General features: G+C 43.3%; 1 protein-coding gene across 5 annotated transcripts in view; it reads left to right on the top strand.

The window, feature by feature from the left end:
- Nucleotides 1-26,758, top strand: part of Col22a1 (collagen type XXII alpha 1 chain) — a 235,361-nt gene that overhangs the window by 69,880 nt on the left and 138,723 nt on the right. For all 5 annotated transcript variants that reach the window (XM_076911446.1, XM_034516770.2, XM_076911443.1 and 2 more), the window contains 10 exons: nucleotides 489-527; nucleotides 10,145-10,198; nucleotides 10,349-10,402; nucleotides 11,404-11,457; nucleotides 11,878-11,922; nucleotides 18,112-18,165; nucleotides 19,480-19,524; nucleotides 24,863-24,907; nucleotides 25,298-25,327; nucleotides 25,572-25,625. In XM_076911446.1, coding sequence (XP_076767561.1) covers nucleotides 489-527; nucleotides 10,145-10,198; nucleotides 10,349-10,402; nucleotides 11,404-11,457; nucleotides 11,878-11,922; nucleotides 18,112-18,165; nucleotides 19,480-19,524; nucleotides 24,863-24,907; nucleotides 25,298-25,327; nucleotides 25,572-25,625 — 474 coding nt within the window. The remainder of the gene's footprint in view (nucleotides 1-488; nucleotides 528-10,144; nucleotides 10,199-10,348; nucleotides 10,403-11,403; nucleotides 11,458-11,877; nucleotides 11,923-18,111; nucleotides 18,166-19,479; nucleotides 19,525-24,862; nucleotides 24,908-25,297; nucleotides 25,328-25,571; nucleotides 25,626-26,758) is intronic.

Genomic DNA, 26,758 nt, shown 5'->3' with positions numbered 1-26,758 from the left:
TGAGAGACAGCAGTCATTAAGGGGAACATTATTACTGTTTACAATGGAAAACTGGTTAGTATTTATCTAGGGCTGGGAATGGGAAATTGGTGCAGCTGCCAGTGGGCTGGGCTCTTTTGGGAAATGGTGAAAATGTTCTGAAATTGATTGTGATTATTCTTGTATAACTCTGTAAGTAATTTAATTCATTTAATCAGTTGCTTTAAACAGATTAATTATATGATATGCAGATTATATCCCAATAAGGCTGTTATGAAAATAACAAATAGTATCTATTAAATTATCTATATTAAATTATTGGGAAATTAAATGAGAGGACACTAATGAGAATCCACAATGAGTAACAGCCCATCTTTTTGAGAGGTGGCAGGCAGAGTTGATGAGATAGTATGTAGTTAGGTAATATGTAATCGCTTGAACCTTTGAGTGATGCCACACCACAGAGACGCTCCCTCACTAACCCTGTGCCTTCTGCTTACCTTCTCTAGGGGAGAGGACCCTTCATTCATGGGGAAAAGGGTGAGAAGGTGAGCCTCCCTTTATTGCTTTTCTCCAGGAGTGAATTTGTGAGAAGTATGTGTAACTATGTTACCCTTCTGTAGATTTGAGTGGGTAAAAGAAGCCCTTTGTCTGCAGGCCTGCCTTCAGTGTGTTCTCTGAGTTGGGTTGTAGAAGCAAAGACAGACAAAACAGGAAGCGAGAGCAGGCTGATTCTTGAAATGATGGTTGGGAGAAGTGAGGAACAGGGACTGAATGTCCTGGGGTCTCCTCAAACAGTCTACTGGAAAATAGACTGCTCTAGCAGTGCTTGAGAAGTAGTGGCCTGGTCAGGACTCCCCAGCAGAGAGTAGAACAGGAGGAAGGCTTGCTTCATATGCGGCTGCCTTACAGTGCTTAGGGCAGAGAGTAACTCCTGGTACTCAGCTGAATGGTGACAGAGCCAGAAAAATGACTTGAGGACCACTTGAAAACTTGAGATAGGGCATCAGATATCAAAACATGTTTAGACTTTGTGCACTGTGGTAGGGAACAAATGAAAAGTCTCCATGTGGTCAGGAAGCTGAGGGTGCTCAGATAGCAAGAACAGAGTGATAGGAGAGGGGACTGTCCAGAGAAATACACCGAAATCAACTGTATAAATGACTATCCCTAATTAATTTTGAAGACAACATCCAGAAATCACTGGTAGCACTTGGGGCCAGTTAGACTCAGTAACTTCATCCCTTGTAAAACTCTGTTAAGACTTCTGTAACGTACACTATTCATACCCCAGTGATGCTTTCTGTGTTGTTGAATATACAGAATAAAGCCCTTTATTAGGGATGCACACAGACACAGACAGATTCACTAGACAGTGGTCAGACAGGCATAGATTCAGATTAATACCATAGACAGGAAATGGCAGAAGACACAGGGAGAGAGAAGTAGAGGAGTCAAATATAGGCTCACTCTTAGGTAAATTACTCCACGGGGAAGTGCTTTTCTTTCCTTAAGGTAGCTGACACACCACTGGTGACTCTGAGTTTGTTATTAATGTGTTCAAAATGATGCAATTGCCCTTGAGAGGCACCCTTGAGACTTCACAGTGTACATGTGTGTTACTGATGTCATTGGAGATCTGGGTCTTATGAGGGCGGAGTCTATACTGCTGTACCCTGGGATGGGCTATATCGTCCCCTGGTGTAGGGATAGTTATGTCATACAGGACCTGATCTATGAGAATATGAAGAGATGTTCAGGGAGAGCCCATCAGTAATTTTCCTTCTTCATTTACTCTAAGAAGCATTAAGAAAGGCATGCTTGAGCTCCCAGAGTCTAAACCACCAGCCTGGGAGCACACAGGGACCCATGACTCCAGCTGTATATGTAGGGGAAGATGGCCTTGTCGGCATAGTGGGAGAGGAGATTCTTGGTCCCATGAAGGCTGGATGCCCAGTGTGGGGGAATTTGAGGGTAGGGAGGTGGGAGTTGGGGGGGTAGGTGGGGGCACATCCTCATAGAAGCAGGAGGAGGGGGATGGGATAGGGGGTTCCTGGGCAGGGGGGAAATGGGGTAAGGGCATAAAATCTGAAATGTAAATAAAATATCCAATAAAAATTGTAAAAAAAAAAAAAAGAAATATTAGAAATAAAATTTCCATCATGGAAGAAAAACCATATATATATGGTTTTTCTTCCATGATGGAAATTTTATATATTTAAGTATATATATATTTAAATACCCAAACAGACTTTATTAGTGAGACTCAAAATGTGTGAATAATGTATATATGGAACTAGAAACAAATGATGATGTGGGGAATACAGTGTGAAAATTACACATAAATAATATAGTCAAGCCCCACAGTGCAAAATCATGATTAGGAAAATAATGAGTGGCCAGAAATAGACTGTTTGCCAATTTTCAAAACTTTGTAAAATATATTCAACCTAGATGGTGAAGGGGAAAGAGAAATTAATGCAGTACCTGCCCCTAAGTATCAAGGGGAGTGGGAAGAGGTGAGGATAAGTGTCGGGAAAAGGAAATACCACAAACTAGGCTTGGACATTCAGGCAAATAATCACTGCTGTTTGGAAAGCTAAGTTGGGAGGATGGCAGGTTCAAAGCCAGTCTGAACAACTTAGGCAATCTGTTATATATATATATAATCAGTGAACTTGCCTAGCATGTCCAAGGCTCTGAGTTCTATCTTTTGTGTGCACACGACAAAGTACACACACACACACACACACACACACACGCACACGCACACGCACATACATGCACATGTGCATGTGTACACACACACTTGCACACACGCGTGCACACACACATACACACACACACATACACAGAGGCAGTCATTGTGATCACTGTGTGGCTAATGGGACAGTCAGTGTCTAAAGGGACATTCTCACTTGACCCTGGGGACCATGCCAGTGACATATAGGTTGATGTTCATGCTGTTACTTCTCTGACCCCAACATGGCACACCCACCTTGAACTGTCCACACTGTAAAAGAAATGGGTCCTTTTGGGTATTGTCAAAGTAGGTCCTCTTTGAAACTGCAAAATGACAAGGGTTCCTGGAAGAAAGGCTGTAAAGTAGGGTACAATGAAGACAGAGGCTTCGTGTGGGGATGCTGCTTGGATCCCTCCCTTTTAAAAGAGTGTCCAGAGATGAGTTTCTGAAATCATACATTACTTATCCATATCAGAGGCATTTATGTTTGGATATTTGCTCCTTCAAAATCTCATATTTCAAAGTTCTCCTTGGAATGTGATGCCATTGTAAGGATAGAAACTTTATGAGTAGAATCAGTATTCTCATGAGAGGGCCCCAAGGGAGACCCTTTTACAATCCCATCATTTACATGCATAAGCAAGAAAATTTTCTCCAGGAACCAGCAGGTTGTCTTCACAAGATGGTGGTTGAATCTTCCCAGGCCAAGACGTTTGAACCTGCAGCATGCTGAACTGTTTGAAACAGCTTACTGTTGTTTCTAAATTCTCCCGCTAGGTTGGCATGGGGTGTCTCAGAGAAGGGGTATCTGAGAAAGGGGACTTGCAAAATATAGCAAGGAATAATTGGTACACCTTTAACTTGCTGTTTCTAGTAGCAGAAGGTATTGTTAGCTTGGGCAGCTGTACAGAGAGCAGATCTACTGACTAATGTGATGGTCTTGTCTAGAATGCCGATTGGACTTTGTCTGGAGACACAGTAGTGTGTAATGGGAAAACTCCTGACATCGCCCCTTAACTACCTTTTTGACACAATCCAGTGCTTAGTTTTCAAACATTCTGAGAGAGGCTAGACTGGGTTCAAGATCATAGAGCTGGTAGGTTATTGTACTGAGGCTGTGAGTCTCTAGTACATGCATGGCCATTCACTGTCCCCTTCTGAATGAAATGTTGGCACCTAGGGGTTCTTGGTCCTTAAAACTGTTCTGTATATAAATCACCTTGTTTTACATGATGATTCCCCATTGTAGAGATTTTGAACAAGAAGATAAAATAACATTTGTGTTTGCATGTATGAAACTGTGAAGGTACCTTAGTATCATCTTCTTTTTGCTCTTTCCTTAGCTGGCTTGATTGGCATGCCACGCTCCTTGTCTGTGCTTGTGCAGTATATGATTATTGAGTTGGACGACTATGGCCAAGTTTCTCCTACTTTTTACAGAAATTAAAAGGGTTTAGGAGAAAATTTGGTTTGTTTATATGCTTTCACCTAGCCTTGCTTGCTGAGGGCAAATACTGAAAGAATAAACTTTAGGTCTGTGGTACTGGAAGGCACCTTGGAAGACATTTGGGTTCAAGAATCTCAGAGCCCAGGGCTGAAAGGGAATAGAGAAAGTCATCAATTTTTCTTCTCCCTTCATGTGACACTCAGGTGCTTGCAAAGTCATAAGACCAAGGGCTTCAAACCAGAGGTTGAGGGCCTGCATGGGAAAGGTAAACGTTGGATTACTAGTCTGTGTTCAGTCAGGGCCAAGTGGGAGGACCCTAGGCATAGACTTACCGGATCCAGACCTTAGCTCAGCCACTTAGCAGCTGCATGACAAGGGACCATGACTTCATTTCTCTAATCCTGGCTTTTCTCCTCTGTGGCTTGGCAAATACAGTAATACTAGAACCAGATGGGTTTTTGCAAGGATTAAATGAACTAATGAAAATTAATAATTATATTTATGAAAAGAGCTTATGAGCATTACAGCTAATTACTCTTATACCAGCGGTGTTTCGTTTTTAATACCAAATGACATCTTTTACACCCTTGGCACTAATAAGTTCTTATCCTAGGAGGTTTGCAGCTGTACTATGTCAGAACTCTCCTGTGTCCCTCCTGCCCGAAGAAGAAGTTCTGCAGCATCTAAGACCACATAAATCTGAGAGTGTGTGCACTGAAAGAATCTCATAGATGCCAGTGTAAAGGTCCAGTCTTTTCTTCAGTTTATCTAAATAATTTACATGGCACCTAAGAGTAGTAGCAGCACCAAGAGCTTATAAGTCCTTATTACCTCCAAGAATTCATGCACACACTATTTAACTTAACTTTTGAGCTGGACATTCTGTGGGTGACAGAACATGTCTGCTTAATCAGGTTCCAGGCCATACTGCTAGGACTGGTCCAGGATCCTTTCACTTTGAGGGCCTCTGTCTAGAATGTTCCTAACACTTTTCTCAGAGGGTCCATTTGGCATGCTTGTTGCCAGAGAGATGAAGTATCACACTGGTATAGTTTCTCTAGCTGGGGGCATTTCGAAATGAGCCATGGCAGTCAGCTCTCCAAGAGAGCAAGAGACATCTGTTATCTGGTAATTACACTTGCTCAATGAAGTGCCAATGTCCCTGAGGCTTGGGATGGTGACAAGTGGGTGTTGGTGTATGAGTAATGTCTTACTAGATGTTGTCTCTCATGTAATCATGGGACAGAGAAGTCAGAGTCTAGACTTGGAATCAGAACTGCAAAACTTGAGTTAGAATTTTAAGCATGGAAGTGGGGAAATCTTTTTTTCTAGCAGCCTTGGTTGTCTTCTTGCAATGAATGCATGCATGCTATCTATTTGCAATTTTCAAACAAACAAAGTGATGATTTCCTTTTTATGAGTAAAATGTGCAGGCTTAGAAAACCCACACTAAATGTCGGTAGCACTTTGCTTGGTTTGAACTTTCTTGTCTTGAAAGCATTACCTGGCCACTCTTAGGTCAGAATCAGATTCCCCCTTGTATCATGCTTTTTGCAGTAAATAGAGTCAAGACATAGGAAACATATTTTAGTTCAGTGTAGCTGCAAAAGCCCAAAACCAAGGATGGGGTAAATTTTAATTTGTTCTCTGAAAATTTTATATATGTATACAATGTAGGTTGACCATACATTGTATGTACATACTCCTCCCAGAACCCTCCTGTCACATTTTCCTTCTACCCTTACTTATTTCATTCATTCATCCATCCATCCATCCATCCATTCATTCTAACTCACTGAATCTCAGTACTACTCACAGGCACATGGGTATGACATCATCCACTGGGGAATGGGGAACCTACTGATGGCTATACTTCTAAAAAAAAAAAAAAAAAAAAAAAAGATTTTCCTTCTCACAGCATCTGTCAACATAAATACATAATTCTTACACATAGAAGTGTATTGGCCACTGTGTTAATACTGGGAAATGCAAAATGGCAATGCCTGGAAGGATGTGTTGTTCATAACTGGCTATGTCCTAACATGGCAGAAGAGGTCAGCCAGTTCCCTTAAACTTATTTTGTGAGGGCACTAGTCTCACCCCCTAAGGGTCCGGACTGTGAATACTGCCGCATGGCATGGGTGTTAGGTTTCAACCTAGGAGCTACTACAGGCAGATTTGAGGAGGTATTGTGTTGCTCCACTAAGGTAGCAGACCACAGAGGATGCCGGAAAGTTCAGACCTCTCTCTTCTTTCTTTGTCCTTTCCCTACCTGACTGCTCTGGTTTGTCTTTTGAAATGTTTTTATGGACATTCTCTTTGGGAATCTTCCCAGGCTGACCGACCTTACCAAGTCCAGGGAAACCTCCCTTCTTTTCTCCACTCTTTGCTGACTCACTTTGTGGTTGTGGTAGGGATAATTTTGTTTTATATTTTTACTTTGTTTTATGGTAGGGTCTCATTGGATAGCCCAGCTGACTTTAACTCTCAGACCTCCTGCCTTCACATTCTTAGTGAGTAAGCTTGTTAAACATGGAGAAGGAAACATTGTTAGTTTTCAATAGGGGATAGACTATCAGATAGATAGATAGATAGATAGATAGATAGATAGATAGATAGATAGATAGATAGATAGATAGAAAGATAGATAGAAAGATAGATAGAAAGATAGATAGAAAGATAGATAGACAGACAGACAGACAGAAAAATAGATAGATAGAAAGATAGATACATAGATACACACATAGATACATAGATTGTAAATCTTGTGATGCTGGTAATCAACTATGACTTTTCACATGTCAGGCAAGTGCTCTACCACTGAGGTATACCCATGGCTTCTATAATATTTTATACTATATAAAATACATGCATACTCATTTTCCATCTGTAAGCAGCGTGAAGCAATCTTACAAACAGGGAGACTGGGGCTCAGAGTTCAGTGATAATCTTCATGGTACATAAACAGGTTGGCTCAGGTTGTGAGTTTCTCTATTCAGAGACCCTCCCTTGGTTTAGCTGACGATTAATCTACTTGGACCATTTTGGAAGGCATACTGTGAGGGCAAGGCAGTGTTTTGTGGTGTCAGATTACAGGGTCCTAGTACATGAAAGATGTATCTCATGGTAATGTAAATTCAGGATGAAAATTGCTCAGGCTAGGTAAGTTTGTTTGTTTGTTTGTTTTTTGGGGTTTTTTTGACTTGGTTCTATTAATGATATAAATACAATGCAGCCATATCCTTTCCAACCTATAGGCCTTTCATACATCACATTCTACCTCAGCCTAGCTAGAGCACACACATCTTGCACCAGAGTCTAGGCAGACAGAGATCATTACAGTAGATCATAGCTGATCACAACACAGAGAGGTGATTTAGTGCTATCCAATCCCAAATGGTACATCTGTAACACAGCTTCTGTACCTAAGACTCGGAGATCATTGAGGAAGACAGCATAGAAAGATTCTATGAGCCGGAGGTACAGGAAATTTGTGTGAGATTGCATCTCCTAGAAATGTCAGAGAATCTACACCCACAAAGTCATAGCTGCCTAAACAAGACGAAAACAAGGTCAACACCAGTGGATATACTAACATGTGGAACGGGGAGATCTTATAGGGTCCCAACCTTAAAGAACTGTAGGCAACTAAGAAATGCCGAGAGAGGGAGAAATTGTCTTCCCCAGAGAAGAGGCTCCTGATTGATTGTCCAATATCAAATGATCAGCCCTGAAATCATACACATGCAAGAAACATTGTACAGACTGAACAGGTTTTTAGGAACACACACACACACACACACACACACACACACACACAGTACATATACACACTTAGATAACAAAGGAACAGAGTCCATAAATTTGAGAGAGAGAATGAGTGAGGTAGGGTACATGAGAAAGGTTGGAGAAATGAAAAGGAAAGGGAAAAACAAATTTTAATTTGAAAAAAAAATTATAACTCACACATACACATTGTGGTGGGGAACTGTTACATATCTGATTTAGAAAACAATCCTTCAGTATTTGTTGTGTAAGGATGGGTAGCTTGTACTTATGTCAAATCATTATGTGGCCAGTTGTGTTACTCATCAGAAACTAAATCACCACATTATTCATGTCCTTGGACAGTCCAGCTTCCCAAGCTAGGTGTAGTTCCCCATAGATAGATACATTAGAGCCTGTCACTGGCTTTGCCTTAGGCCATCAAGACTGAAATGTGGGTGAGTTTAAAGCTGAAGTTTGCTAGTTCTTGAGACTATTCTCTTTCTTCCACACTGGGCTGTTCACTTTGCTCATATGGGTTGCATGTTTTGGAACAGGGGTCTATTATAACCTTCCCTTAAAAGCCAAGGCACTCTCGAAAGGATTAATGCCCAGGGGGCTTGCCCTTGCATAGCCCTTGTTCCATATCATGACACTGGGAATGTCCTCTTGTTTTCCCCCCTCAGAGCTCTAGGATAATGGATGGGTCAGACTCATAAGCACCTCCTCTGCTTGTCTCTGTGCTAGAACCAATAAGCTAGAAAAGTGACAACCATGAGGACAGGCAGAGGTTCCGGAACTTTCCAGAGTTCTCTGGCATTGTCATTGGTCTCCCTCCACCCCCTGACTCTCTTTATTAGACGCCCCTTGGACCAACTGTGCCCTGCTGTCGTCACATTTATTCCCAAGGCAGGAGCCCATCTGACACCTGTTCCCTGCTTTCAGCTGCAGAATATCCAAACCTGTAGGAGCCAGAAGACAGACTGGCCTTTCAAAGAACGTGCTATTTCAAGTGGGTAACTAGTGTGTTGGATAAACTCTCCACTAAGTGCCCAAATAGACCTCATTCTGAGTGAAGCACCCCGGAGGGAAATTTCTCCAAGGATGTACTTACTCTTTTGTGAACTTTCTCTTTTGGAAGACCTTAGACTTAATTATAGACCAGAAAGATAGAGAGTTAAGAAGGCTAGGGTACTTCCAATGGAAGAACAACGAAGGAGGTGATTTTGGACATGTGGAACAAAAGGAGTTTTCAGCTCTCCCTATCTTGACCATGGTCTCAGCCTCTTGGTCTTGTACTGATAGTCTACCTCCATATTGTAAAGAAACTGCAGTATTTCTAGTGCAGTGAGGTTTGCTGAGGCTAAAGGAGGAAGACATGTTTTTTGGAGAGGGAGAGCTATGGTATACTCAAGAATTAATTCTTCCAACCTTTCTCATATTGCCTCCTGGATTTCTGGATGGTCTTGAGAGACCGCTCTATGCTACAATGAGTACAGAAGGAGTGGAGATAATAGCATTTGGTCTGTAGGTTCGTGAAGCAGCTGCAGGGCTGATGTGTGTACAGATGCTGTGGCAGAAGTAAAAGGGCTTTCTCTGGGGCCCAAGCTCTCCACAGCACATACTGTGGTTTTGAACAGAGCCTCACCTTCCTGTGCTTTTGTTTCACAAGCTAAGTGAGATGCAGATCAATGGTGATTATGGCAATGCCTGCAGAGCACCTAGTTCTGGGCTCACAGTAAACATGCAGTTACGATGAACCCAGGGTCATGTCTTCACTGCTCCTTTAAACAATCACAATTGTTATGGCTTTACACTGATGGTTCTTTCTAGAAAGATCTAACTGTGGCTAATCATTTTCAGTCAGCCAATGCTTCAGGACTCACCTTTACCTGAAGCAATTAGCCCTTCCTATCCCTGGAGAACAAATACGGTGTTTTCTTCCCCATTTTGTTGATATGGGGGGGGGGGCGTCCCAGGAGCTGTTGATTATTTCCTGTGTGCTCTGTGTCACTGCTGTATCTTCATATGCTTATGAGAAGGTGCTATAGACACACCTGGCATGGGGAACTGTTGTCAGCAGAGTTTACTTGCAACTGCAGGAACACTAGTGGTAAAGAGAACCTGTTTTCCTGGCCCAACCCCTTTCCCCTGAGTGATGCTTTCTCTACTACCCCACTGCAATTGGTATTCTCTTTTTCTCTTTCTAGGGATCCCTGGGCCCACCTGGGCCCCCTGGAAGAGACGGCAGTAAAGGCATGAGAGTAAGTCCTGTTGTCACTACTCAGCAACTCATCTCTGGTAGTCGTGTCACTTCTGATGAGTTCTGAGCTATGGGGAATGGACACCTAGGCATGTTGCAGCCACTTTGGTATGCATTGTCCTGTCTGTGACCATGTGTTGATTTTGTGCAGGGGGAGCCAGGAGATTTGGGAGAGCCGGGGCTGCCTGGAGAAGTGGGCATGCGGGTAAGTATTGCTGGGAGCTGCTTCTATTCTCAGGGTACAGGCAGTTCTTGGGGGTGCAGAACCAGTTGCTTTAGGCATTGATGAGATACTTGGATGGGTTTCTTCCTACTTCTCATGCACTTTCACACATAGGGGCATACGTCCACACATATATAATTCCTCCTACATCCTTACAACAGTGGGCCATACAGTTGAAAAATTATTATTCTCTATAGCAATTGAAACTTGAGGGGTCATCCTCTTCCATTGGTGCCTGTTAGCCAGGATGCCATTGAAATGTATGGCCCAGGCATCCTTTCTCATTTTCTATTTTCAACTTACATCATTGAAGCACTAAAGCATGTAGGTGTGTGACTGTGTGTGTGTTTGTGTGTGGTGTGTCTCTCTGTATTGTGCTGTGTGTATGTGTGTGTGTGATGTGTATGTCTGTGTCTCTGTGTGTTTGTTCTCTCTCTCTCTTTCTCTCTCTGTGATCTTTCTGTCTGTCTCTCTGTGTGATATGATACAGATTTCATTTTTTTTTATTCTAGCAGATTTCTAATAGATATGTACAAATGTGCTGTCCTCTGATTGGAAGTTTCCAGTCAGCCAGACTATGTTCAGAATTCTGAGGCTGTTTGTCAGGACTTCCCCGGGTTGCACAAACCATGTGGCAACTTGAAAATATTAGGCACAGCAATAAGTTGGACAGATTCTGAAGCCACTAGTCTGTCTGGGTCAGATCATGAGAAGGTTGAGGGACTTGGGGCAAGTGGAGGTGGGATGGTCACATATAGGTTTATAATGGCTCTGAGGCCTGGTTGTGACTATGGCTTCACCTGGTATCAGATAGAAGGACCAGCCATGGGTGATGAGGCAGAGGTCAGGAAGCATGGACTGGGAACCCTTTGTATGGGCATTGTGGGTAGCACATGTATCCTAGGTAGAACCATGTTCTTCTGAAAGAACATTGGCTGAGAAGCTCTTATCTTTTCATTTTTTTTTTCATCCCATTCTTGTAGGGGCCCCAGGGACCGCCTGGACTACCAGGACCTGCTGGGCTAGTTGGAGCTCCTGTAAGTAAAGACACTTGTCTGGGAGGTGGCTCTGTCCCTCTCTACAGGTGTCAGGAGCTGGCTCTCCAGTCAGTCTTTCACCTTAACCTATGCAATAAACACTTGGTGGTTGGATGCTAAGGAAAACTTAGTTTCTTTTAGAATAGAAATTCTTAAATACTGTGTGGCACTCATGAATCACCAGGGAAACAAGTTTAAATGCACATTCCTGGGGTCCCTTTCCCTAACGAAGCAGGATAGAACCTGGGAGTGTCAGATGCTTGGTATAAGCCATTTTTACTCAAATGCACAGTAATCCACTCCTGGAGGGAAGGTGGAGTTTAGAGAAACCCCAACCCCCACACCATATAGGTGTCAAGGTGCCCTTTGTTTAAAGAGATGAGTCACATGCAGGTATGTCACTGCTCTTTATCCCCCCAGGGTCTTCGAGGAGAACAAGGTGAAAGGGGACCTCCAGGAGAAAAGGTATTTATAATCTATACTGGTCAATTAGTACCACTTCCATGGAAAAGAGAGAGGGGAGAATGCTGGGATCTCTTTACTCAGCGCATGCATGTGTACCTGTGTGGGTACATGCATACACATACACGTATGTATCTGTGTTCTGTGTTTATATGTGCACATGTGCATGGAAGGTATGCATGTGTTAGCTCATCTATGTCCTGAAAAGAAACTGTACAGAAGGCCAGAAACTTGGCGCTATGACATTCAGTCTTCTTGCCCAGGGAGAGGTCAGCATTTCCAGGCCCTGGATTAGATCTCAGAAGGCCTAGTTGGTGCCAGGGACTCACAACTTACTTAGCTCTCATTTGCTTCTTCCGTCTGTGTAATGCCAGGTCTGTTTAGAGTTCCGCTGGAAGTCAAAGGCTGCAGCCATGGCTTCTGCCATCCTGGCTGCCATGCAGAGTGGCTTGGAACTAACTGGATCTCACTCCTCACATGGTGGCTGGTGATAGCTCTTAACTGTCCTCCCTAACCCATGCTTCAGCTTTTTAAGACATAGACAAGGGTTTTTTAGAGCTGGGTCTTGCTTCCTTCCTTCATGTGGATCCTGACACTGGTAGGCTGCATCCCATTCTCTCTTCCTTCAGCACATGTTTCTTCAGTCCTGCGTGGGATGTTTTCATTAAGTTCTATAGTTTCATTTCAGTACACTTGGAATGTAATGAAAATTATTTTTTAACATCTCCGTCCTGGTAGAGCTACAGCCTAGTTGCCGGTGTAATCCTGTCAGCTTCCTCATGGGTACCTAGCACCTTCCACTTGCTTAAAATGTGCTTGCCTATGTCCTTTGTGTCATTTTTATTTTATGGGTGCCTGCTTGCATGTATGTAGTATACCATGTGGATGTCCAGTGCCTGTAGAATCCAGAAAAAGGAGTTCAATCCTTGGAACTGGAGTTACAAACCATTGTGAACTACCATGTGGGTCCTGGGAAGCAAAGGTGGATCTTCCACAAGAGTAGCCAGTGCTCTTAAGAGCTGAGTTACCTCTCCAACCTGAAGGCTACTGACTTTTGTGTGTGTGTGTGTGTATGTTTTTAATATACCTTTTGTATTACTGAACATGTTCATCAGCTGTAGGCGTTTTCTGGAAGAATTGTCAGAGTCCTTTATGTCTAGAATCACATAATCTGAAAATAAGGATAACATGGCTTCTGGTATCCTGGCTGCCACACAGAGTGGCTTGGAACTAGCTGGATTCTTCTCTGAATATCCATTTCCTAACTTTGAACATGTTGAATTAGGCCCCTTTCCAGTTCTTAGGTTTGATGTATGCTTAAAATAGCTTATGCTCTCAAGAACCACTCTGATTTCTTACATCAGCAGGAGGGAAGTTTCCATCTTCTCTTGAGAGACGGGTCCTTCCATCTGCTGGACTTCATCCCAGCATGCGTTGGCTGTGAACCCAGATCCCTCTGTCACTGGTAACTGAGATCCCTAGCAGTGTGTTCTCTGTAATTGGGAGGCAGACCTTCCTTTCGAGTTTGTCAGGTGTCTGTGGAGACAACTGAAGATCCTGTAGTACAAGGGACAGAGATGTGGATTGTTCAGGCTACTGGGTATGGGAAGGTTAGCAATTTGTAAAATATATCTACCAAAACATAGAGAGGAGCAAGCCCACTAAAGTGCTTGTCTAGGCAATTGTGCGTGGCTATGGAAACTGAGCTTCTGAGATGCTGCAGATGTTCTACTCTTGCAGGACGGCTCATGGTGAGGTAGGCCTGGTGAACTGAGTCATGTCCTAGCTTTGGAACCAGATGATCTGGGCTGTGGTATATCTATCTGTGAGCCTGAGACTTCGGATGAGGTTTTAGCTTCCCACATCTCAAGCTCTCATGACTATACATGTGTTGGTTTATTGAGCTGAGTCAGCCCAGATGAGAGTGGCTGAGGCCGTTCCTCTATGAATAGGATGATTGTCCCCTCTGCTGTCAGACATGGGGAATGGCAGCCAGTGGACTCCATCAGAGTCCATAGACTTTGCAGACTAGACTATGACCCGGAACCTCACATCATCTCTGGGAAGTCATCTAGCCAGCTTGTTCCATTTGGTTTCTGAGGCTGGGTTTCCTTCACTACACATGACTGGTTCATTGTATATTTACGTCATGCTTAAGAGGGTTGGTTCTCATTTCAGCAGATTAAAACACAGATTCCCTACTGAATTAAGGATATGGGAAATAGAGACCACACAGGCATGTCCCTATTTGCATTACACCACTGTATTGTTGTCTACAAAGTCCAGGGTCAAGAATAATGTGATTGAGCTACAAATACATAATAAATAAATGAATGAATAATAAATAAATACATGCTGAGACTTTTACACATTTTAAGTAAGTTTGCAATTTTGTGCTGAACTGAACTAAGAACTATCCTTGCCGTATGTGGTTCCTGAGAACAGGTTGGGTATGCCAGTTAGTGTTTTTATAATGCAACTGCATTATTTCATTTTCATGTTTTATTATCCCCACGTAAGGAGAGAACTGAGCCTAGAGATGAAGACAGCTGTAGGGCAGACCCAGCATTAGATCTTGGAGCTCCATATTCTTCGGCTTTGCTGTCCTATGCTGCTTCCTCTCTGTGGCCACACTAACCTAGCTCCTGGCTCCCTCATTCCATGGAGTGTGTGTGCATTTTGCTTAACTGACATTTATCATATTCCTACTGCCAGCCAGTCATTGTTCTGATCATGATATATTAAGACCACTAATTTTCACAGAACCAGAGAAATCACTTGCTTCCCATTTGTGGGTAGGGAAACAGAGTCACAGAGAAGCTCAGTGCTTGACGTGAGTTCACACAGTATTGTGAGAGTGGGAAGCAGGACCTGGGTTTGATTTGTGAAGCTCACTGCATCCAGTTCACCCAGAACCAGGGTTCCTTAGTCTTCCCTGGGATATCCATTCTTGGTTACATTGCAGTGCAATGTAGTGTATGGAGTTCCTCAGGGGATGGGTAGGAAGCCTTTGGTGGTGTGTGGTCTCAGCCTAACCCACTGCCTTCTTCTGCCTTAGCTCATCTGGCATCCCAGCTGGTGTTCCCTCAGCATCTCAACTTCAGACATGGTTCTGTGTGCTGTGCTCTGTCTTTCTGTCTCTCTATCTCTGTCACACCCTCTTTTTCTCTTTCTCTTTCTCTCTGCTTTCCTCCTGCCTCCTCCTCTCTTTCTCTACTTCTAATTGTCTCAGTCCCTTGCTACTCCTGTTTGTCTGATCTGTCTGTCTTTTCCCTTCACCCCCATCTTCCCCTCTTCCTCCCTCCCATTCTTTACTGTATATATAGCCTAGCTTTCTGTCTCAGCCTCTCTGCTCTGTGTTTGGGGTCTCTTTCTTCCTCCTTTGTTCATCTCTCTCCCTTCCCCATCTGTGTCTTTGCCGGTATTTCTTTCACCACGCTTATGTCTTGTCTGTCTCTCATCTGTATATGTTCTGTATGTCTCTATGTTTCTTTGGCTCAGCCCTCAGTCTCACTTTTTGTCTCTGTAGCCCTCTCCTAAGCTTTTTTGCTGTTGTCCCTTTCTCCCTGTCCCAGTGTCTCTGTATCCCTTCCTCCCACCCCCATTTCTTTCTTGTCTTTGACTTGCTCTCAACCTCAGTGCCTGGCTTTTCTGTCAGCTGCTCCCTGCTTCTCTCATCTGCATTTCTCAGCATTTTTGCTCATCTCTGCTCCTCCATCTGCATTCCTACTTGCTGCCTGGTGCATCTGTTGCTGACTACTGAGCTGACAAGGTCCAAGTGTCCATCAGGTCTGCCCCATATTTACTCTGTCCTGTTTGAGCTATATCTGAGAGAACTCTGGGCTCTCGACTTTGAGTACTCAATTTGGTCTTCAGATATGAAGACACAAGTAATGGAGGGCTTGGGACATAAGGTAGATTCTTCTGCTTTGAGGCAGAACTTATACATCACTACCTGGTTATCAGACCCACCTTTGCTCTCAGCTCTGGGGAGGGCCCAAGTACCAGATGACGTTTATCAGGAAGAGCATTCTGCACTGGAATCCAGGAGTTCGTGCTTTTTGAGTGTTTCTATCACATGGTTATATCCTTGTGACTTTGAACACAGGTATAATCCCAGCTATGGAGGAGGAATGAGGCCCATGGACACTAACACTTGAAAACTCATCCAGCCTAGACATCAAGAGGGAACCCAGCATGTTGCTCTGGGGATGCTACCTAGGCCCTTGGGTAGTGGAAACAGGCTGAGGATTTAGGCTTAGGATGCTCAGAATCACTTCCACTTCCACATACTCAGCTTGATACTCCGCCTCTAAACTCAGAGTGTTGGCTTTCTCATTTGTCTGTGCTCAAGCCTGCCAAAATGGCAAGGGTAGGAAGGAGATAAGGCATAATAACAGATTTGGAACCTTTGGGCAGAGAGGAAAATTCAGACATCACTTGTCCCCATGGCCAGAGCTTCCTATGATAAGGAGGCCTTTGTATAAGAATTACCACATAGTACTTGAAAGTAGAAATCAATGCTCAAGACATACTGTATAACTTATAGAAGATCGAAAACACCTGAGATGTTTTTATTTGCCTGAGTTCAGTTGAAAGGAAATTGAAAGTCATGAGGTAAGAGAGCTAGCTTCCTGACACAACCTCAGAGTTCAAGCCATTGGGTTTGGGATGGACACTGGAGTAGCTACAGGTGATTAACTGGGCCGTAGCACTTGGAAAGCTCTGTTAGGCAGTTCTGCTGTATCTCCTATTCCACATGGGTGAGAAGCATCAGTGTATGTCCCCCAGGGAGAGGAGCATCCCCCAGTTAGCCAGCCATCCTCAGAAGGAATAGGAGTAGAGCAGCCTTCTCCTGAAGAATGTCCTACTACTTGCTCTGGAGTCACAGACATAGTTGAGCTCCTCAGACAATTCAGCGACTGACAACAATCTTCACTCTACATGTTCTGGAAGGAAGGAAGCACCCATGTTAGGGAAACAAAACAAAACAAAAAACAAAACAAAGAAAGAAAGGCATTTTGGAAAATAAAGCCATAGGAAAACCGAAGCATCCAAAGTAATTTTTCCTGTATTTCTGAGACTCAGTATCACCTGGTGCTGTACCATGAGGTTCTAGGTTGGTCCTGAGGGACAGAATAGTATGGAGAAAGTGACAAGCTGTAGGCAGATTAATAAATGCAAATCAACTTAGGGGAGATGAGGCAGGCCAGAATGAGTGCATCTTGGAGCAGAATAAGGCATCTAATTAGATGGAGAGGTCAAGGAAGTGAATTGAAGCTGAGCCCTAAGGGATCTGAGCAGCCAGCAGAAGGAAAAGCAGGTGGATATGGGAAAGAAGGAAGCCATGCCAGCTGAGGAACCCCAAGAGGCACCTAATGTTAGCACTAACAGCCCTACTGGAGTGTCTTCTCTATTCTTTTACCTGAACCCTCACATCCCTTCTGGGTAGTGACTCCAGGTGAGGATACTAGACGGCAGGTTACTCATATGGAACATACCGACTTCCATGGTCTCCAGTTAAAGGAAGGTAGCATGCCGCAGAGAGAAGGATGACACATCTCAATAATTTATCTGTGTCTTAGAGGAGGATTTATTATTCCCACAAACTACAAGGAGGATGCTTGTCCAAGGTACTACATGGAATAAGAGATTCAAGTCAACTGCATATGGATGTGAGCAGATGGGGTGGGGATTAGATAGATGCCTGGATGCTAGCTTGCTATGGGCCAGAGGTCAATTCTTAAGTCTATTCCTAGGGCTGAGAGCCTGGCGAATGCTCATACTTGCTGAGTGAGTGGATAATACACATAGTATACCAGCCATTTTGTCAACTTTGCTAAAAAAAACACCACGCATTTATTTCTTTTACTCACATAAAGATTCATGTGATGAGGAGAGTATGCCATCCCTTGGTCACAGAGGGAAACAGATATAATTATAGTTTCTCTGGTCTTTCACCTCTGTACTTTGATCCCAATAACATCTATTCTAGAGCTGTCCTGTGTGATGTGCTTAGCTCTCCTCTATGTGAAGGAGCCTGATGGAGAGGGGGATGTGAGCATGCTTAGGCATTCGGGTCCTAAGGCTGCCCTTCCTTTCTGTGACAATGACCATAGGGAGTTCCCTGTTGGTCCCTGTGACTATTCCCTGGTCACTATTTGTTCATTCTTCATTTTTCTTCTTTGCCAGGGGGAGCGAGGCCTGGATGGATTCCCTGGGAAGCCTGGAGAGACTGGAGAGCAGGTAGGTGGGTGCTGGGGCTGATGGGTCATGGTCCTTGACATAAGAATGAGTGAACCTTCGTACAAGCCTCAGCTTCTTTCCTGTTCAGTGGGAGCAACAGTAGTGCAGGCCAAGGACCTCAACTGTGTTGATTCTGTGTACTCCATCACCACAGGGATTCCTACAATCCCACCACTTTGCATCCATTGTACCTGAGCTATATTGTCATAGCATAAAGCCCTTGGATGATGTGCATACTCAGAAGGGTGAACATGAAGGGATAGTGCCTGCCTCACACCGCTGGGAAAAACAATTAGAAGCAGAGTGCTCAGCATATAGAATGAGTTGAGCCCAGCAGGATACATTGATGCAGATGAAGGAGACAGGGCTGTGTATAGTAGCATGTATTGATATGGGCGAAGGAGATGGCACTGTGAAATCCATGAAGAAATCCTGACTGCGCTGTCAGGGACCCAAGGTTTGTTCATGAGAAAGTACATCTATGGCTTAGGCTCTGGAAGGCCACCCTGGAAAGTGCAGACTGGTGGCTTCCCTGGACTTCCACTAAACAGAAGGAAGCTCAAGTGCTGGCCACAGATGGCCATGTTGCTGTGGATCACAATAAATTCCCCTTGCATTCTGTCTCTTGGTGGGTGGCCACAGCTTGTCCAGCTCTTCTGAAAGTCCTTTCATTTCCTGAGGAGTGTAACACAGGAACATAAAGGGCAAATCTCTTCCCTTATAGCTGCCAGGAATGCTTACTTTCTGTCAGCAGGAACCATCGTGTAAAGACTGAAAGAACAGCATCTCCATGCCTTTGACATCTCATGTGCTGCCTCTTTGGTCATCAGTTTCTCCATGGCAATTTTCTAGTCCTGGCCTAAGTATAGGCAGACTCTTCTCAAATTTGGAGACTATGTGGGACCAGCATTTCCAAAGGAATCAATCAGACTCTGCCCTCTGCCCTCTGCCCTTTGCCCTCTGGCCCAAGGCAAATCTGGGTTCTTCATGCTTCTGCCTATGTGAGGTCCTCTCTCTGACACTCCCATCTTTATGCAAAACGTGGCCTTGTATGCTCTCTCAACTGTGGTGTCCAATTGCAATGCCAGCATAATTCCAGAAATGGTAACATGGCAATGCTGGATTTAGATTTCCAAAGGAAGAACTTCCTAGAAGGAAAGGAAACTAGCTCGGAAGCTGGTATCAGGGAATCTGGGCTCCTGAGAACCCAGCTGTTTAAAGCTACACTTTCTGAAGGCCCCATCCCTACTTCTACACTCATCTCTGTACATCACTGGAGCCTGCCATAAGGCATCTTTGCTTTCTTTCCTCCAGGGAAGACCTGGACCTCCTGGTGTGGCAGGACTGCAGGGAGAGAAGGTAAGCAGACAGAACCTGGGGGATAGGCTCACTGAGTCCTGGGAAGAGGGTGCACATAGACAATGCTCACGGGGCATAAGTTTCTGAAACTCCCAAGTCATGTCTTCCTGTCGCATTTGAATTGTTTTCCAGCCTCGAGAATAAACGTCCATTAAAAATAAACCCCAAATGGGAAAACCACATGATATCCAGATATACTAAAATCTTTGGCTATTTACAATGCTGTTTGGACTCAGGAATGCTATGAATAAGTAAAGGCAATAATCGTAAAAGCACCTTTGTACTTCTTTGTACTCTTTCCTTTATTTGTTTCTCTCTTCCTAGCAGTCTTACAAATGTTTTGTGTTATTTCTGAAATCACTAGTCGCCATATTCCTTCACACTGGAGTGCCTTCTGCAAGGCTTAGTTTAATGAATGTGATGCTTAGAATTTTGCATCTCAACCAAAAGGGCTGCAAGTAAGGTTCTTTCCAGGATGTGAAGTGGTGATGAAGATGAATGCCAAGCATTCCAGTCGGAGAACAGAAGTGAAGGGAGTGGGTGTGGGTTTGGTTTCACGGCAGGAAGGATGATGAGGTAGCCTTGGGGGAGGACCCAAGAGGATCTTCTTACCAGAACCCTAGAGGAATTTAGAAGAAATGAGACAGCGGCCATATACAGAGGTGGATTAGGAGGCTGGGGGTGGTTGGATCAGGGCAACCTTGCATCTCTGCTTCTCAGAGTGACTCTAGCAGGAAGCAGATGATGGTTCTCTTGGGACAGCCGGGTTTTCTGCAAACAGTTAAAGTAAAAGAAGACATCTCCTTGAAAGCTTTGCAGAAGCACCTATGGTGTGCAGTGAGTGAGTCAATCAGTAGAAATTAGGGCCAAAAGCCTCCACAGAGGGACAGGGCTGGAGAACGTTGTTTCCTCTCGTTCACCATGGCTTCATTTCTAGCTGAGTTAACTTTTCTCCCCTGCTGAGTTATTTTACAGTTGAGATTTGCATTGCTGTATTATTCCAGTGTTATGATTTTAATACACTCCTACAGAGATATGAAATCCTAAAGTGAGTTACTGGTTCAAATCAGTAAGACCAAGAAAGATGCTTATTGTGCAGGCCTGTTGTGTGTGTGTGTGTGTTGCATTGTTTGTATTGAGTCTTTCTATTGCATTTGAAGATTTAGTGTATCCTCTCATATTTGGGAAAATGCTGAGTTATTACTTCTCATGGTAAATGCAAAGGCGGACCATCTATGTCACAGGTCACTACATTACTTGGGGCATTCCTAGAGATAATTACAAATCAGCCAGGTTCACATGGTTTGGTGCCTCTCATCTCATTATGAGAGAGAGAGAGAGAAAATCTAGGATTTTATAGACTTTTGCTGCCTCACGTCATTGTAAAAGCCATTGGGACCATTGGCACATTCTTTCTCACAGATAAGAGACAGAGACCAAAAAATACTATTTTGCCTATGACCCCATGAGATTTTATTAAATCCACATGACCATATAAGATACACAGTAATACATGTCAGAGCATCTTAGGCTGGGTTGAAAACTGAACTAGATCATCTCCAGTGTGTCAGTTATCCATTGCTATACAACAAATGACTCCAAACCTCTGTGGCTTATCAGAAAGCCTGCAAGATTTCCTGATATTTCAGAACAATAATCTAGGGACACATGTTGTCCCAGCTCAGGAGGTCTCCTGATGTGGCCTGTGGTTATTTCAAGCGTGCCCTAGGGCTGTAGAACCTAATCTCTTGTTGCTTATGTGATCTGTCATTGGTGGGGCCAGTTCTTTGGTGCTTTGGGGCTATGTGGCTTCTTTGTAGTGCTGTTCACAGTGGAGAACATGGCTTGAGTAAAGAGAAACGACAAACCACCCAGTATATGCCACAGCCCTTCTTAGAATCTCAATGTGGAAATCACAGCGGCTTCCTTATGTACTTACAATTGGGCACTTAGAGACCACTATACTGTGAAGATTCCTGCATTGTGTACCAATACTAGAATATGGGGGTCATCCTAGAGGTTAGTTTTCTCAGTAGCTAAATCAATCAGTTAAAAAAAGAGATCATTTCATATAATTGAAAATATGACTCTAGAAAAGATTTGAATATATTCACTATTAAATTTTTGAACAATGTATATTTCTATGTTTCAGTTTCTTCATCTCTAAGATAGAAAAAATGTTAACTCAGAGAAAGACTTCATCTATATTAGGTCCTTGGAGAATGGCATGGCCACTAGAAACTGCTCAATAACTATTGGTTATGTTTACATAATTGTTACGGATGAATACTAGGTTATTATTTTGCTCAATGAAAATTGAATATACCAAGAGATTTTATTTCATTATGACCTGCAAGTGATTAAACATGTATTGATTTATTTCATGACTGTTATTTGCAATTGCTTTCGTTTAGTCATGTTAATGACAAGCTATGCCTTCTCATAATGAGCCACAAAGATTCCTTATTCTGCTGTCTATAATGTTGCCTGTCCATGTGTGTGTGGCACATTCACACAAAATTACAGTGTAGGTGTATGCTAGATTATAGTTTTAGGTCAACTTGCTACAAGCTAGTTATTTAGGAAGAGGGAAGCTCAATTGAGGAAATGCCTCGGCCTGTGAACATGCCTGTGGGGCATTTCATGATTGACATGAGAGGGACCAGCTTACAGTGGGTGGTACCAATCTCTGAGTGGTGGTCTTAGGTGTCATAAGCAAGCTGTGTGAGCCATAAGAAATGAGCCAGTAAGCAGCACTCCTCCCTGCTTGTACTCCTCAAGTATTTTCCTTGATTTCTTTCTTTCTTTCTTTCTTTCTTTCTTTCTTTCTTTCTTTCTTTCTTTCTTTCTTTCCTTCTTTCTTTCTTTCTTTCTTTCTTTTTTTCTTTCTTTTTTTTTTTTTTTGTTAATGGTCTGTGGTATGAAGAGTAAGCAGGATAAATCATTGTCTTCCCAAGTTGCTTTTGTTGTAGTGTTTCATCTCAGCCATGAAAAACCTAACAACAACAAGCCTTGGCCAATCATCTGTTACCAAAGTATTAATAAAGCTTGTGGAGGTATAGAGTGAATAGAACTATCCCAGAGACATTAAATATCCATAGAGAAATGCAGATAAAATTATTTGAGCTAGTGCCTGAGTACATGGAACATGTATGTTCATGAGTACTTGTTATGAAGGTACCTGGACAGATTATAGAATGCTTTAAATGCACGATGTGGGCATGCAGGTATGTGTGTGTGTGTGTGTGTGTGCACGCATGTGTGCATGGGTCCCTTGTGTGGTAACTTAGAGAAAGTAAAGGGTCTTGTCAGGCAGAACTCAATTTTTATAGTGAGAGACAAAAAAAATGAGTGACAGCAAAGGAAGCCATCACTCAAGTACTTTTAGTTTGTTTTTAATGTAAATTTAAAATTTGCTTATAAAGTCGCAGGTTTCCTGTTGTGTTTTATACAAGCCCTTTGACATAGAAAAGAGCAGTTGGAGAGGCAGGGAAGATGCTCAGTGAATAGAGCACTGTAACCCTGTTGAACGTAAGAAACAGACTGTGTGGTACCCTGCCTGTAACCCTGGCATCAGCCTGAGATCTCGCCTCAATAAACCCTGATTGAGGAAAACCCCGATGTTAACCTCTGGCACTCACATGCATACACACACATGTGCCCTGCACACACATGTACACAAACATGCACATGAAAAACAGAGTAAAGAGCAACTGAGGTTGCTAGAAGTGAACTTGGTGATGTACTGGTGATTTTTTTTTCAGGCAGAGATAGGATATGGTGGGGTTGGACAGAAAAGAAGTACTTGATTTGGTTTTAGACTCAAAGGAAGGGCTAAAGGGAGAGCAGATAGGGCCTGTGCCTCATTAATTTAACATACCCCAAAATCCAGTAGACAGTGGCAAGCATGCCCAGAGTCACTAGTCATTTCTACTTAGCCTTGAGATTTAGCAGGCTTTCATCTTTGTTCAATGCCTCATTCATTCATTCATTCATTCATTCATTTTTCACTCAATCAGTAATTCTTTGGACTGCTTGAGCAGGGCTGTAAGTATTGAGGATAATATTTAAAATGGCAGCACCCACTCTGGCTTGTTCTTATTGGGCCACCATGTTCCCGACTAGACAAGGCCTGAGGCCAAGAGCAGCGGCATGCTCTCGCAGCTGCTTGGCTCTGACTAGTCAGAAGCATCAGCCCTGGCACCCATGAGATGCCAGCATGGGAGATGGCTCTGCCAATCTACCACGCTGTTTCCACAAAGCTTGGCTGAACCCCAGACAATACCCACCATCCATGCGGTACCTGGTAGAAATGAGACTCTAAAGCTTAATTATTATCCAAAGGCTTTATACATTTGGAAATGCTCAATTAACAATTTTCCCACACAATTAGAGTTGTTTTCCAATATCTAACCTTAAGGTATAAATTGTTACCCAGGACTGTTCTGGACCTATGTGTGGTTCTCCATGCTGCTACATCTCTCCCCCTTTCTTCCTTTGTCTCCTTGCTCCTCTTTCTTTCCCCCTCTCTCTTCATTCCTCCCACATTAGCTCTTCCTAAATTACTGAGATTTATTGTAAAATGTAGTGGGGGAAATATCCTACTACATGTAGGTAAGGGAAAAGCATTCCCACTAGAGGTGTTATTTAAATGCAGTGTCCTTGCCTTAGCTATCAGGCACTGGTGTCACGGAATCCAGGGTTTTGTTTTGCCATAGTTGACAGATATGTCTCATGTAGAACTAAGATGCAGTTCATGGCCTGGGCAACCAGATAGACAAGAGCCAGCATAGCCCAGGTGACCTGCACATGAAGGAGGGAAAGACATGGAACATGATTGTGTCTGGTGACAATGAAAATGCATGGGAATTCTCACAGCAATTTTTTTTTTTTTTTTACTCATTTGGAAGCTGTTTGACAAGATGTTGACCATGTGCCCACCCATGAACTTGGCACAAGGGCCGTTGCAAAGGTAGAAATTGCTGCTGTTTCTGTATTCAACACAGAGCATGCTACATCTGGTATCCCCAGAATGGTGGTCCAGTGCTATTTATAAGATAGTGTGTAGGTATGACAAATCTCACAGATCAGCCAGCTAGATCTGGACATTAGTAAGAGAAAATAAAAGAATCTCATGCTTTCCAGTAGCCTATGGGCTGGATGGTGAGATAAGAATTGGGTGCTCTTCTAGAATACTGTTAAGTACGCGGATGTCTAAGCATATTGCTGATATGAACGTAGAGATCTTCTTGGTGCTCAGGATAAGCAGGAGCTAGGGAAAAGGCAAAGGGGGAATGTGGTAACAATAGCTATTGATGTGCTTTCTGTCTCTCTGCAGGGAGATGTGGGGCCTGCTGGACCCCCTGGTGTGCCAGGCTCTGTGGTGAGTCACTGTTGGTGGGACCCAGGCACTCATAAGGTCATGGAATTGGGTCACTGGAAGAGTAGTGACTTCTAAGCATGGAGAAGAACTCATCTGATGACAGGGAAGATAGGCAGTTAGTGGTTGCTGAGGGAGGAATCAGGGTACTACATCCATGCATGAAAAGGCCACCATGAATCCCACTATTGTGTGTTCTTAATGTATGCTGTTAAAGCCCTTAACAACAACAACAAAAAAAGCATTCAACACCAAACATTGGATCATATTTGAGAAGAGTCAGAAACCACGGCATCGTGGCATGCGGGAGTGGATACCTGAAATGGAACTGAGGGTGGCTCATTACTGTTGAGGAAATTGGTGATAGCTTTGCTAATCCTGTTTGTCTGGCAGGTGCAGAGAGAAGGTCTGAAGGGAGAGCAGGTATGTGGAATGGATCTTTTCATTAGGGGATTTAAGCTGTAGCAGAAGAAAGGCCACAGCTATGGGGTTGGGCTCAGGGATATGTCCAGTTGACTTCTACCTTGGGATCAAATGCCTGCATGCCTTTGGTGCCTTCTGGGAATTTAGGAAGTAAGTTCTTATCAGTGAAGGGCCCTGGGTGGTGGTGTCCCTGATCATGTAGAAGGGAATATAGTGACTAATGCCTGTTTGCTTGTCTTTTCAGGGAGCGCCTGGACCAAGGGGTCACCAAGGCCTACCTGGGCCTCCAGGAGCACCTGTAAGTCATTACTCCCTAATGGCGGGTATGCCTAATATCTATAAGTCCAGAAATGTATCGTCTATGTGTTGCTGAATACAGAATTATTTCAGAAGCCGTGCTATCACTTGGGTAGATACTGTGGTTATCACCATTCTTCGTGGGATGATGAACTCTAGGCAGCTAGCACAGAATCAAGTACAGATATCATGCAGCCTGCATTCAGAGCCCCTTGCCCCAAACAGGCCATGATTAGGGACTCTTGGTGTGTCAGTTTCTGTTCATATCAGGCACTTAAATGTCAATTGAACCATTTCCTGCATATATACTTTACCCACCCCTCCAATTAGCTCTGACTGTGGGAGGCTCTGTGCATACAGCCATTAATTTTTGCCTCCGTTAAGAACCTAATGATATGAAAAATAACCATTTGCTAGGATGAGATGAAGGGTCTCTGTGATCATTTATGGTGAACGTTCAGATTCTAAGGATAATTAATAAAAATGCAGTGAACTCTATAGGGGTCATTCAAAATAGTGAATTCTCTCAGGGTTGGGGGTTAAAGTTATATTTCTAGGCAACATGATTCTGATTCTTTTACATCATTATATTTTATTGAGAGAAATGAAGCAACTGCATCTCTAAATTGATTCATGCTAAGCTTTTGGCAGTGTTCATTATTAGGACACTCTGATGGGTAGAAAATTAAAGAAACCTAGATAGTATTTGATTTTAATGTAGTTAGAATGACTTAGTATCAAAACTTTTGGGAGAATTGCTATCTTCTATAATCTTTAAGAGAATTAGTCTCTGTGTGTATGGAAATATATACTGGAGATCCACAATTGGAAAACAATGAATTTCTATTCTTATCTGACACGGTGAAGGAATTGGTGTGAGTGTAGTTGGCTGGCTTAAAAGGCTGTTAGAAAGCAAAACAAAAAATTGAACTGGGTGTCTGTCTATGTAGCCTAGGTGCTTTTCACCATGAAGTGTATAATGGGGAGGGTCTTGAAGTCTTCTTTGGTTTCTCCACTGGAGCAAGAACTGCTGTTGTAGAACTGTCCGAGGTACTGAAGATGGTCTCCTGTGCTGTACACTTTTGCCATTGGAGAGTAAGACTTTGTACAATACAAGGTTTTGATAATGAAATT

This window comes from Arvicanthis niloticus, chromosome 13 (genome assembly GCF_011762505.2).
Source record: "Arvicanthis niloticus isolate mArvNil1 chromosome 13, mArvNil1.pat.X, whole genome shotgun sequence".
NCBI lineage: Eukaryota > Metazoa > Chordata > Mammalia > Rodentia > Muridae > Arvicanthis > Arvicanthis niloticus.
The sequence above is the reverse complement of the archived record's forward strand: the minus strand, read 5'-3'. Positions and strand labels throughout refer to the sequence as shown.